General features: G+C 36.3%; 1 protein-coding gene across 2 annotated transcripts in view; it reads left to right on the top strand.

Annotated features, from left to right (window-relative positions):
- The window catches only part of LOC124155470 (transmembrane channel-like protein 5), a 49,249-nt gene extending 35,730 nt beyond the window's left edge, over positions 1 to 13,519 (top strand). For both annotated transcript variants that reach the window (XM_046529318.1, XM_046529309.1), the window contains exons 14-20: positions 2,041 to 2,200; positions 2,818 to 2,948; positions 4,781 to 4,939; positions 8,064 to 8,197; positions 9,603 to 9,712; positions 9,872 to 9,938; positions 10,688 to 13,519. In XM_046529318.1, the coding sequence (XP_046385274.1) occupies positions 2,041 to 2,200; positions 2,818 to 2,948; positions 4,781 to 4,939; positions 8,064 to 8,197; positions 9,603 to 9,712; positions 9,872 to 9,938; positions 10,688 to 10,731 (805 nt within the window). In that variant the 3' untranslated portion in view covers positions 10,732 to 13,519. The remainder of the gene's footprint in view (positions 1 to 2,040; positions 2,201 to 2,817; positions 2,949 to 4,780; positions 4,940 to 8,063; positions 8,198 to 9,602; positions 9,713 to 9,871; positions 9,939 to 10,687) is intronic.
- Positions 13,520 to 13,805: the final 286 nt, after the last annotated feature.

Raw genomic sequence — 13,805 nt, 5'->3', positions numbered from 1 at the left:
TCCATTATTAAAACAATTTTGCTGTTCTCTCCAGCAATTTTTCTCTGTAGACGTATAACCGTTTGCTGGAAAATTTCTCGGGTCATCCAGCTGTTTTTATTTGCATGGTAAAAAACGGGGAGGGCTTCCAATTTTACATGTTTTAAGCACCCTGGCCTTTCAAATTTCCCAATGACAACGGGCTTATTTTGTCCGTGCCCGTTTGGTTGACGCACAGCCCCACAGTAACACGCACTTTACTCTTTTTCCCCCCATGGCACCTTTGCCCTTTGAAACCCAGGGTTGCGTCAGGTAATGCATTAAAAAATGGCCCAGTTTCAGGGGCCAGCGAGGGTGAGCTCGTCGAGGAAAGGGTCCCGGATTAGGGACCCTTCGAAGTGCTTCGGCGAAAAGTAGTCAAGTAGTCTTCGAAGTACGTTCACAGCAGTGCAAAGGGTTAATTAGGGGTGTACGAAATACTCCGCGCGACCTTCCTGACATGTTAAACTACGAATTATTGTCGATGCTATGTTTACGAACAGGCACGTAAATAGGGGCATAATGTCAGCCGCGATATTTTAACTGAACTCCTACTCCTCCTAAATTCCCACAGTGAGGTTTTTGGCGACCCATTTCTCTCCAAAGTTGCATTATCATTTACGATTTCGCACTTTTGATGGACCACAGTTGGAAGCGCTGATTTTTTAGCTACTTACGCCGGCGTAACTAGTTTTGTTGACAAATTTTTCGCCGTAGTTCGTATAAACGAATGCCATTTGCTCCTAGGGACCGAGCCGAGGTTCGTAAATTCAAAAAATTTCGTATAATCGAATAGCGCCATGTATTTAGCATAGGCTTTTCACCGGGACCGCAATATCACTTCGTATAATCGAAAACTTCGTAAAATCCTGCTTCGTAAAATCAAGAGTTTACTGTATTAGATGTCTCTTCTTCTCCTTCATCCTAGCGTTTGTCCTGTGCTATTGCAGGGTCCACTGTTCTGCTAAGTCTTCTGTATTAGATGTATCATGAGATAAAATAAACTGTTATCCATAATTCATTTTTTCAATCCCAAACAAAACCCTGAAACTGGTTGTTTGAATCCGGAATGTGTGGGATATAAGACTGCAATTCAAAGTGAATGTTACTCGTTGAAAACTTGGTTGTAATTCTTCTCCTTATTGCAAATTTTTAGTCTAGCCATGTGTGTTCTTAATTTCATTAATATTATATTTTCTGCATAGCTTAATTTTACAGCCTATGATATCTAATTTTCAAATGAAGATTTTCACAGCTTCTTTTATCAATGGTGATGGTTGTTTTCGGGAATTGCTGCGTAGGTAACATTTTCTTACTCAACGTTTCACTCACATTAGCCTCCAGCCCTGGGCATAAAATAATGTTTAACGCTACACGGGTATTGGCGAATAAGGAAGAATATCATCCGCGTCTTATACAAGAATCCGCCGAGATGGCGAAAAGGCCAAACAACTTCAATAGGGGGGATGGATATAACCTCAGCCGCATTTGGAGAGGGTTCCTGGCCCAATCGAACGACCAACTGCTATCGCCTTCCGTGAAAATTCAAAATCGGGTCAACAATGGGTTAACGAAACCTATATAAGCTCGGGACGAGAACGGTTTCCCTCCCATTTTCTCTTGAAAACGCTCCTATTAGGAGGAGTGAAACGTCGATTAAGAAAATCTTACCTATGCAGCAATTCCTGAAAACAACCACCAACAGCCTATGATATCCATTTTATTTAGAGTTAGCCCAATGTTTCTGCTGAAATGCCTCGAGGTTTACTTTAGAATGACTCTCCATATCACTAAAAGTTTCAAAATTTATTGAAAAAATGTTTTTCGTAAATACTCATGAATGCTACTCGGCATTTGTGCTTGCAATAATTAATTTTCTTCAATTTTAAATGGAAAAGGTACTGCCACCACCACTATTACCTAAACTACTTCATACATACATACTTGATAATCTATAAGTATGTTTGGTTTTGGTAAATATGTATGTATTTATGTTGAGATTATTTTTCTTTTTACTTTCAGCATGGTGTGGGATAAAATTGGGATGCCTGAATTTGACATTGCTCGTAATACTCTCAATTTGATTTACAACCAGTCATTGTTTTGGATTGGCTTCTTCTTCAGCCCTTTGTTATCATTAATAATAGCCGTGAAAACTTTTTTAACTTTTTACATTAAAAAGGTGAGTTCTAGAAAATTATTTTATAATATGTGATATAATATCCTACTCATGTCTAATTATTATTGTAAAATTATTTGCATTTTCTGGGGTTTAGAAGATTTTCTAGGGCTCTCCTCACAGCTTACTGGATTCTGCATCCATTCATCTAAATTATGCTGATTATTTGTCAGAATTTGATAATTGATAGTGGATTTCATCAATCCCTCAGAAATTATTTCATGATTATTCTGGTCGTATGAACTTCATGATATGATTCTCTTGGGACTCGGTTGTGGTTTGGGTAGAAGGGAGTGTCGTAGCATGAGAATAAAATTGTGTCTTATGTTTGCATTTATACTTACACTCTCTGTGTTGCCAGGCATTAAATAAGTCTAGGAAGAGTAAGGAAATCAAAATAATATTGGATATCATGTTCTAATAGCCACACAAAAGTTTTGGAAAAGTTGAGCTTTACAAGGAAGTAAAAGGGTCACTTTTTTGTTTATCAAGTAAGGAGTGATGCATACTTAAAAGTGTAACCTATTTGTGTCCTTCTGCCTTGGGATAAAAATTCTGATTTCAGTATCCTAATTGATATTTCTGTAACTGGTGACTGATTTTATCTTCTCATTGTGCAGATAGGTTTGATGTACTACTGCCAGCCGTCAGCTAAAGCATGGAGAGCTGCTCAAACTGAGACGATTTTCCTCGTTTTGTCCTTCTTGTCCCTGTTTGGGATTCTGTTTGCTCTTGGATTCATGTTCACCAGGTATTATCTCTACTCCACTTCTGTTTGTGAGAAGAAAGGTCGTCAAATTATGAAAAAAGGCTTAAAAATAACCTTGGAGAAAAACTTCTGTAGAACGGCTTGTCAATTTTTCGCTTCCATTTTCTGTTTTATTTTTCTCATGTATTCTGATGCCCTCCTAATGATTTCATATTTGAAATTTTGCTAACTAAACTTCTTACTACTCAAATGAGATTGTTACACTGTGGCAGTCTATGGATTATCATTAGCGGCACCAAATTTTCTTGATAAGAGTGGTGATGGAGTGAAATTTTCTTGGCTTTGCCAACTTTACTCGGTTTGCCAAAAATTTGTATTTTGGTGCATTTTTGTGGGAAATGTTGACCTGACCCCTGGAGAAGACCCTACTTGAGTGAATTAATTGAGTTAGTTTTGTAGGAAATAAAATCATCCTCCATTCAAAAGTTGAGCACAAAAAAGGTCTCTGTCACACAAATGCAATTCATGTTGTTTTGCCATTTACATATTTTTTACCACAGTCTGTGGAATGATGCATGGCAGGGATCACATCAATTTTGTGTGAAAAACGGTATTAACTAGGGCAAAAATCCATTGTAGAAGCACCTGATGGACACTGATGGGTAGGACTACATAGGTGTGCCTGAATATCGCTGACTACTGTGGAATGTAATGCTTTCAATAAGCCAAAATTCTTCCATTACTGCACGAAGATGTCTTGTTTTAATTAAAGTGATGCAGTAAAAATGCTCCCGTAAGCAAAGAGACGTGGGTAGTAATTCCAGTGGGAGTATGGAAGAGATGTCGATCTCTTGCAAAGGGGGGTGTCCGTTATCCAGGTCTCAAAACTCAAATTTCAAATCAGTCAATTTGGATCAATTCTGTGGACTTGCAGTCCTTCAGAAGCTGTTCACAAGTCACCTGCTGCATGGGATTATGTGACTGTTTGTGAAAAAAATCATTTAAAGGTGTAATTTCATCTCTTCATAGCATCACACTATTGTATTCCACTCTAGCCCAGTTGCTTTGGTAGTTGACTTCTGGATTTATTTATTGCATGTAATTTACCCTAGATTTAGGCTTTTAGGAGGTCCTTTGTTTCCATCATTTCTTCCTTATTTTTCTTCCATGGAAGCAACCTATTAACCATTCTTTTTTTGGTTTGCCCTTACAATTTAATTTTTCAGCATAGAAATTTTTTTCTTTCCACGTGCGACGTATGATGTTTTCTCATTTTTTTTTGTGCGGAAGCAGCACTGGAATTGTTTTTTTTGCCCATGTCATACCATGACACATGTTTACCCTGTTAATGTACTTGATTTCCTTTTATGCTGCAATATGATATTATTCAATACATAGTCTTCACATAATATGTATTTAAAAAATAAAAAAATCTCCTAAGTAAATAGTTTTGTAATTGAGATCGAGGTTTCTAATTTTTAAGAAATCCTATTTTCAAACTTTGTTTTTTACTAATACGCAATGCATTTTGCATAGATTTGTAATTGGGACATACAGTTTTGCTTCATATTGTTGAAATTTTGTATAATTCTTCTTTGTACAATCGAGAGTTCACTGTGTGTATTTAAACTCATTTATTGGAGATGTAAGAGTTTCATTACTGTAGGTCTCAGTATATACTTCAACATATTTTGTGCAGGATTGAGAATATAGCCCTCATATTTAGCAAACTAGATGATTGAGAGGCAGATCGTTGAGTGCTGATTTTATGTGCCTAGATCAAGTTCACTAGGACATTAGTGCTAGAATAATGATACAGTTTTAATATCATATAGTGCTATCTTTCTATCATCGAGTTATAACTTTCATTCTAGGGTACCATCATCAAATTGCGGTCCATTTAAGGGCTATGATTATATGTATCAAATGGTGGTGATTGACATTCTCTCTATTGTTGAAGAATCAATCACTTGGAAAATTTTATCATATACAATGCGGCCTGGTGTTGTTGGATGTGTCCTTGTTTCCATGTGGTAAGGCACTTGTGATATTGCTCTAGCATTACAAATCCTTATTTTTATAATTCAATTTTTATTCTTATTTTGCTCATTTTTGCCAGTGTATTTTGTTGGTCCAATTGCTACATTTAAACTGTACATATTTTAATATTATTAAAGGGAAAGTTACTAGCATAATTTTTCCATGGCAAGTTCACAATTTTAACAGTTCATCACTGTATTTTTTAAATGGGAAATGTGGTTAGAGTAACTAATTTGTTGATGGAGTCTAGAGTTGTGTGGAGAAGTTCTCCGTACTTGCGTCACTGAAAAAATTTCTTGGGTTGGAAGTCACCTCTGTTTGCCTTCATAATGGCAAGATTCCATGTGGAAGAATGTATGAGCCATTAATCTTTGACTCCATTGATTGTATCACTGTAGTTAAATTGATAGTCCTGACATTTGTTAATATTGAGTTGTGAAGAAGTTGTGAGGTGCCCTCCTTGTCTCAAAAATGGAAAATATTATAATATAATGTTATGGCATTATATATTAGCTTGCTTTACTTGAACAGTGTTCAAGAAAAATAGTTGTGGTTACAAGGTTTCTGAGGTAAAAATTTCATGATTAGGTATATATTTCTCAAAGCTACTAGAGGTTTGAGAAATCATGGGAATCAGGGAAAAGTCAGAAAATATCATCCATGGCATTGGGGAAATTAAAAAAATAATATTTAAATAATAATTTAATACATTTTAAAAATGATTTAAATAGCTCAAAAATATTAGATAATGATTGAAAGGTTAGTGTGTAAAAGTTCATTAGAGTGCTTTGATTCTAATTCATATTTTAACACTAAGACATTGCTTATGACTTGTGAGGGACAATCCCTTACTAATTTTTCATCATCCATTGCATGGGATAAACCTTTGAATGCTTTGAAGTCTGAGGGCTTGACAAGGGCATATATATACGTATATGTATTATTATAGCCAGTTGAGCAATATACATTTTTTTATTTCCCATCGAGGGAATGCATATTCTTTGCTTTTATTTGTTCTTGTGAAGAGTATGCTTTAACATGTTGGCAGATTTAAGAGTGAAATTAATTGGTTTTGAGCTGTGGTATTGGTTGTAGAGATGTGCGAATAGTATCCGCGAATACTCGAATACCTCGAATACTAGAAAGTATTCGATATTCGAGGTTTCGAATAGTTATGCGAAAAGTACCGCCTCGAATACCTCGAATACTTTGAATTTCGCGTCGTACACTGTCGCACGCACGTCGTTGGTAGTTGACTCTGAAAAATGTAGAGAACTATAGTCATTTAGTGCTCGCAGCGCCGTTTTACGCAAGTTGACGAATTACATCAAATTCGTGGATTTTAGCGGTGAAAAGTGTTCGACGAGGGGAACCGAAAATGGTCGGGTGAAAAAATCCGAAAATCCCCGATTCCCCCCACCAGGAGAACCTCAGTGCCGTGGGATAGCAACCTTAGGGCATTTCCCACGATCCGCTATCCCCCTCCATTCAGCACTCGCCTCACCCACTCTGACGCTTTCCTCTTCTCCGAAATCAAACAAAAGGTCCCAGCTCGCGCAGGGATCGCATTACGAAGACCCCTGCTTCGAAAAAAATATCGAGTTACGAGAACAATAAAAACGTGTTTCACGCCCTCCCCCCTTTTCTCCCCCACTGACCTTTTTCTGGCTACCTGCTTCGAAGTTCCACATTTCTGGAGGTCAACTGCTGTGTGAGTACCGTGCGATACTTACATTAGCGCATTTCCCAAGATCCGGTATCCCTCTCCATTCAGTTCTAGCCCCCCCTCTGAGGCTTTCCTCTTCTTCGAAATAAAAAAAAGATCACAGCTCGCGCAGGGATCATATTACAAAGACCTTAGCTTGGAAAAAATACCAAGTTACACGAGAACAATAGAAACGTGTTTCGGGCCCTCCCTTTTCTCCCTCACTGACCTTTTTTTTCCTACCAGCTTCGAAGTTCCCCATTTCTGTGGAGGTCAACCGCTGCATGAGTCATCTATTAGCACAAAAGGTGTCTAAGAATGACTTTCGTCAATTGATGTTACACCTTTATTGAATTGAAATATTAGTAATGTGCGCGTAATTTCAAAAAGAATAAGACCAAACACGACGTATTTCTGAGTTTATTTAAGCATTTTACGAAAAGAAATAAATGTCAAAATACGACGGAGACTTAGCATTCTGGCGAAACTCAATATGAGCAGCAGAGCTTCTCGGAAGTTGATGCGGTATTTTTTCCGAAAACATATATCAAGTTACAATTTATGAGTGGTGCTATAAATATTTATTGTTACAGTCCCAGACAAAGGGATATTTTCTCAGAATATTTGGTCTCTCCCTGATAGCTATTCCAATTCATCTTCTTATCTCGTGAGAACTCACAAAGATGGACTGAAAATAATTTAAGAAAATCCGGTGGAAAAGAGCTTGTACTTTGCAAAATGCCTCAGATTGTCAGCTAGCACTTGGCAGCAGGAGTGGGGGTAAAGCGATGTTAGTTGAATTTATTATATGCCCAATTGTTTCCATAAAATTAAAATATTCATTAATCAGCTAAATTCCTGTTCGAATCATTTAAAGGAAATCAAAATTACTCCCCAAAATCTTGTATTGCTTGCTGCATAGGCAACCGAGTCAAACATTCCAGCATTCATCATTTAATATTCGAGGTATTCGAATATTCGAGCAATGATTTAATATTTGAATTCGATATTCGAATTCGAGAAATCTGCTATTCGACCCATCTCTAATTGGTTGTCATCTCAATCATGAGCTACACATTTACTGTGAACTTTTGACCTTTTATGTATCCAATCTCGCATTGCCCAATTTGGTGCAATAAATAATATGTTGTGGCAGATGTGACTGTGAATCAATGATCCCTTATCTGGGATGATAGTAAGAATGTGAATGCAATTTTTGAACTTGGCTGAGTGTGGTGCTCAATTTATTGTTATATTTACGGATTTGACAATATTCTATAAAGTCGATGCGAATGAATCCATAGTATGTATATGATTGTACTCGGAATGATTGATATGTGATGTGTTTCAAAATAATTTTTCAGTTTTCCTTTTTAGTTTCTTTAATGTAATTCTTTTTTTCATTTTTACAGTGTTGGAATTTACTACGTCAGAGCTGTGGCAATGGCCAGGGTTAAGATGGTTAAAATATTAAGGGAGATGTTGGTTCTGGAAGCTAAAGATAAAGAGTATCTTTTGGCAAATATTTTCAACCTCACTGAAGGAAGTAAGTAACTTTTAGATTTTTCTATCGTCTCCAGATATTACACGTAGCAATAAAATGTCTTCACTGGTAAACCTCAGTTCAATAATTTCTTTTAATACCTAGGGGGGAAATTCTGTGCAACAGAACTACGTATAACTGGTTGTATACCTGACCATAAGTAAGGGGTTCCTCGTTTAAATCCTGGTCAAATCAAATGATTTTTTTCTCGTTGATTGTCCCCCTTTAGTGTGCAATTCCATTAGCATGTTTGTACTTTTCTATGTTCTGTACTGTTGTAATATTGATGCCATAATCAATGGATAGTCTTAATGGTGATCTCCCTTTCTCTAAGTTATTGTTTTGTTGTCGTTGGAGCTTTCTTGCATTTTTATCCAGCTATGACATCCTTCTTCTGTTTATTGAATACTTAAACCTGCCCAATGAGTTAACAATGAAACAAAAATGGGGATATTCCAGAGCGTAGAGTGTGCTGGTGGGTGACCTACTTTATCTCTGCAGTTATTAATTTTTTTGCCCGAGACAGTGTCTTATATTAAGGAACTGGTTATTTTCATCATTCAGAGGTGCAGACGGTTTTGAGATCTCACTTGCACCACGTACTGCGTTCGGGAAGTTATAAACCCTTGATTGCATCATGCCGAATTCTTCAATTGAGAATCTGAAACGAATTTTCTTGTTTTTATATATTTGCGCGTAATTAATCGGGTACATTATATACTGTTTTTTAAAGAGCCATTCCTAAAAGAAACGTTCATACGAACTTCGTTATTACGAACCTCCGGTTTATCGGTCCCGTGAACTTTGTAATAACGAGAGTCGACTGTAATTTTCTCTAAAACTGAGCAGAGAAAAATGAGGTCATGTGGTGTCATACTCTTTTTTATCATCAAAATACCGCACTCATTTATAGAACTATTGTTTTTGAGATGTTGAATATGAAATATTAGCTCATAAAATGTGAGCAATTCTCTTATTTATTTTCTTGAGATTCAGTTCTTGCACCAAAAAAATGTGGTATAGCTTGGCAATAAAATTTTCATTGCTTACTACTTTTAGGTAACCAACTAAAAATTTCAGGTTGATTTATAGGCTTCTTGGAATTATAATAGGAAAGTAATCGCTTTAGTCTGCACGATTCTGAATTAGTTGTTGGAGACATTAAGGGTTAAGCCCATGGCAGCTGCTGACCAAAGTTCATACCTTGCTCTATATGACCTGCTAAGTTATTTATTCTGAGTGCCAACTCTTACTTGACCATCATTAATACGTGGGATGCCTCATTCAGGAAGAGTAAACATTTTTGCAATTGTTTGTGTTCTTAGTGCCTTAATTATGAAAGTTCTGTGTACATGTACTAATTATTCATTCTTTACTGGCGAGTGAATTTGAGTGCTTACTATTGCAGAAGGCTGCCATTATAAAGCGGAACCTAAGAGAGAATTTCTGTATTCAGAAAGGAGTAGTACCTTTGAATTCCGCCGGAGGAGTGAAGATGACACCGGGATTTTTTCTGAGGTTTGTTGATTGAGTTAAGGGAGTTCATAAATTGCATGCTCCTCAGTTATACTGTCGGAACTTAAGACTTTGAAGTTATTGATTACTTTGCATGCATATCATTTTATGTTAAAAAGTTTTCTTTTGTCTATTTCCTTTATAATTTGTTTTATATTTTAGGATTCAAACCACTTGGTGAATGTGACTCAATTAAGTAACTTAGAAGATTCAATAGTGGAAGAATCAGGTAAGAATCCAAATTTTTATCTTTTATAATCCACTATATAGCCCATAATTGATGCAATCAGTAGATAATGGGAATGTTTCAGTGTTGCCATGGTAATTATAGTGAATTTTCATTACGTTTATGCCGTGAGGAACATTACACTGGTTATGGGTATCACATCACTGATGTGCATTGATTTCACCAGTGAAATTCATGTTAAATATTTGCCTTGGAATTACTATTTTAAGCCACATTAATTAAATCACTGTACCTGATAATTACATCAGTAAATAATGTGAAAAATGTTCAGTAACACATCATGGAATATGTTGTTCAAGTAATAAATTAAAATCAGAGGAATCAAAATATGTACACAGAATTCAAGAATAGGTATCATGTCAAGAAATTTTTATGTCACATTGCCTAAAAGAGGACCAAAACGTGGAAAAACTCAGTGTGCATTTTTGATGCCACTGGTGCCAAGGGATATTGCATGCAGTACTTAAAAATTCAATTTAGCCAGAAAAACCATTGACAGCTGTTCCAGTGTTAAGTTTGTCATTATTATTTGACTTAAGATTGTATCACATGCTTTTTCTGGAATGAACTGTTTTCATTAACTAATTCATTTATTCAAGACATTTGCGTTAACATTTATCATTTAATTATGTACTAGGTAGCCTCTTAAATTTTAAGGTTGTGAAACTCAGTACATACATATACTCTTGCCCCTACCATTTGGTTACATGTATGTCTTTAATATTTTACAGAGTTGATCACTCACCATGAAAATGAGCCTGGAGGTGTAGTTTGATGTATTTCACTGTGCCTTTGGGTTAGTCGTTGACCAAGACACATCATTACCTGCTTTCCTCATACAGTTGCAGATCGTGCTTCAATATTGTTCCTACGTATTTATTCTCTATAGTATTACTTTCCAATTAGTGAAAATGAACAAAGCTTTTCTGAACAGAGGGAGAATTGGTGGAAAGGACTTAAAATTAGGAGTCATGTGAGGCCCGACCTCAAAGCGAATATCCATCCTACATGTTAAAGTTTTGTTCAAATTTTATGACAACGTTGTGCTCAGTATTAACCAGCATTTAAGCAAATTTGTATTTTCTACCAATATTTTTATTTATAATAATGCAAATGTGTTGATCAAAAGTAGGGATGGATGGATCCAGGATTTTTTTCTGACCCAGATCCGGATCGGATACTTGATTTCAGGTGTGTGATCTTCGAACATTTTCGGATCCAATTGCCTGCTTTACAATGAAGTATTCAAGTTTCTCCTGGGTATATACATTCAAAGGAATGCAATTTAGATTTTCATGCACATTTTAATACTTTTACTTATTGAAAAATAATTTTTATAAGCTTTCAAGTAATTAAAAAAAAACAATATCTTTGCACGCTCAGGATCTAAACTACATATTATGCTTGCGTTTGGAAATGAAAATAGGTTTCAATCTTGGAAGAAACTGAATCGACATCGACTGAATCTGACGTGTGTTTCCTTTGCAAGTGCGTCATTTGTGGTGAGGTGGATTTTACACTTCCTTGCGATAGTTTCATGCAAAAGTGCACGCGCATGTTCTCCTTATGTCAATAAAAATGTTTCTACGCAATGAAAGACATTTTTATCAGTATATCATTAAATTTTATTGCATCTGCACTTTCTGAAACACAAGTAACAATGTTTAGAACAACATTAAAGTCATGTGCAGCGAGTGAGGGGAACAGAATGAGATGACCCCTTAAGCGAGAGGAAGGGGTGGGCAGAGGGAGAGGTGGAGGGGAAGGAGTGCACTCCCTCTGTCTTTCAAGCAACGAGGCTGCGAATGAGGGAGTCGAGGATGAGCATGTCAGATCATGCTATTTTGTGATGTTGTTGCCTTAAAAGCGAGCTCTATGATATATGCAGTTGGCATTTCTAGGCGGTATCTTCTTGTTCAACAGTGCTGATACCACGCTTGTTTCTTTGAAAATTGTGCTGTTTGGATAATGTTGAATATTGGTACAGTCTTTTTGTAACTAAAAAGCTTTGTTTCAATCAGGTAGAGGTTGAAAAAAATCTAAATAATGTTAGAAATGCGTCGCATCGGGCCCAGTAAGTCAATCACCTTGCATTTGTTCTCCAGAAACGGAGAATTGAGCTGGTAGGAAGAAAAAGGTCAAAGGGTGAGATGAGGAAGCGATGAAATATGTTTCCATTGTTCTCATGTAACTTAATATTTTCCTTCGAATGTAATGATTCATGAACTGTGTGGTCCCTGAAAGGAAAAAAAATATCAGAGGCATGAGCTGATGGAGAGCCGACGATGGTTTTTTTTAAATCTGCGACGTAGTCACTTTTGGCGTGGTCATTTTCCTATGGAGTTGAGATTCTCGTGGTGGTTGTTCAATCTCTTGGGAAGAGTCACACTCTGTGCCTGTCATACTTTGCTTTAAAATTATCCTCAGCTGAAATTTGTAGCATAGCCCCTACGAGAGGTTTAAAAAAAATGATCCATGAGTAGGACAAGCATCGCAGTGCAGCATCGCATGCGAAGAGAGGATGGGAACTCTTTCCACTCCCTCTTATGGGACGCTGCATTCACTCAAGCATAAATTTTAAATTTCAGATTCAGATCTGATGCCTTCAGCAAATTTCAATCCGAGGTATCCGGCGAAGGGCTATATCCACAGATATTTGGACCCGATGTATCCGATCCGACCATCCCTAATCAAAAACCCCTTTAATTGCTGTGGCTCTGAAACAAATTTTGAAAATAAATATTTGTAATTTCTTTAAATCTCTACATTTTATGTGCTCCTTAGTTATCATAAAGTCAATTTTTTCAAGTCTTTTAGTCTGCTTACCCTCTGGATATATGTCAACTTGTCAAGTGGCAATTGATTGGTAGGCATTTGATCATAAGCACAAAGCACCTTGGACCTTGTAACTGTTTCTACTCTGGAGGTGGATGCAGGTTTCAGAATACTTGCACTATTTGTGACTGACTAAAACAATGAAATTAGAAAACACAGAGCAGATGAATGACAACATTTTTATTGATAATGCTGAGTGATTATGTGTACCAATCAATGTCAAGGGCTTCCACCTTTTGAAATTCCATTTTTCCTGAGATTACTGTGTGGACTTCAATTCCTATGAAAAGATGCTTCTGCAGTCAGAAATGGATTTGAAGTTTGTTTCTAAGGTGTAGCTGTGATTCTGATGATTAATGATCAGGCATCCTGCTATGCTGTTATTCCTATTGGAATTTGAAAATATTTTGATATTTATTTATTATACACATATAATCACTGTGAGCAATTATGTGTATTGATTTTCTTGCATTTATTTATGCACACTTAACCAATTTTAAGGACAAAGTGTATTTTTTCTATGTGCAAAGAATAAGTCATACTCAATCTTTTTCTGTTTGCTCTGGATGATGTATGAAAAATGGTATAAAAAATTTCACACAGTACAATTGAAGATGTACGGATGTATTTACTAATTCCATATCTTTTGCAAAGAGTAAATAATAACAGTTCAAAAATAATTGTGGCTAAGATAATTCTGTAACTAATTAATAAACAGTGTATTTTAATCTTGTTTTCACATTTATTAGCTAGTGGTGATATAAATTTGAATCCTTATTGAAATACAAACCTAATATTTAAAGTGATTAAATGGAATTACATAGCTAACGTGAGGGATATTTCTTTATTGACTGTTGCAGATTCAGTATCAGTGCAGAGAATTGCCTGCCTTTCTGTCAACATTACTCTTATATCCCCCTGGCCTCATTCTAGTGGGAAGGGCCTTCCTCTTCTTATGCCTTTTAAATCCCTTGACCTGAGAACTTGTCCCTCTTATGCCCTGAATGAAAGTGA

Source organism: Ischnura elegans, chromosome 1, assembly GCF_921293095.1.
Source record: "Ischnura elegans chromosome 1, ioIscEleg1.1, whole genome shotgun sequence".
NCBI lineage: Eukaryota > Metazoa > Arthropoda > Insecta > Odonata > Coenagrionidae > Ischnura > Ischnura elegans.
This window is presented reverse-complemented; position numbering and strand designations above follow the sequence as displayed.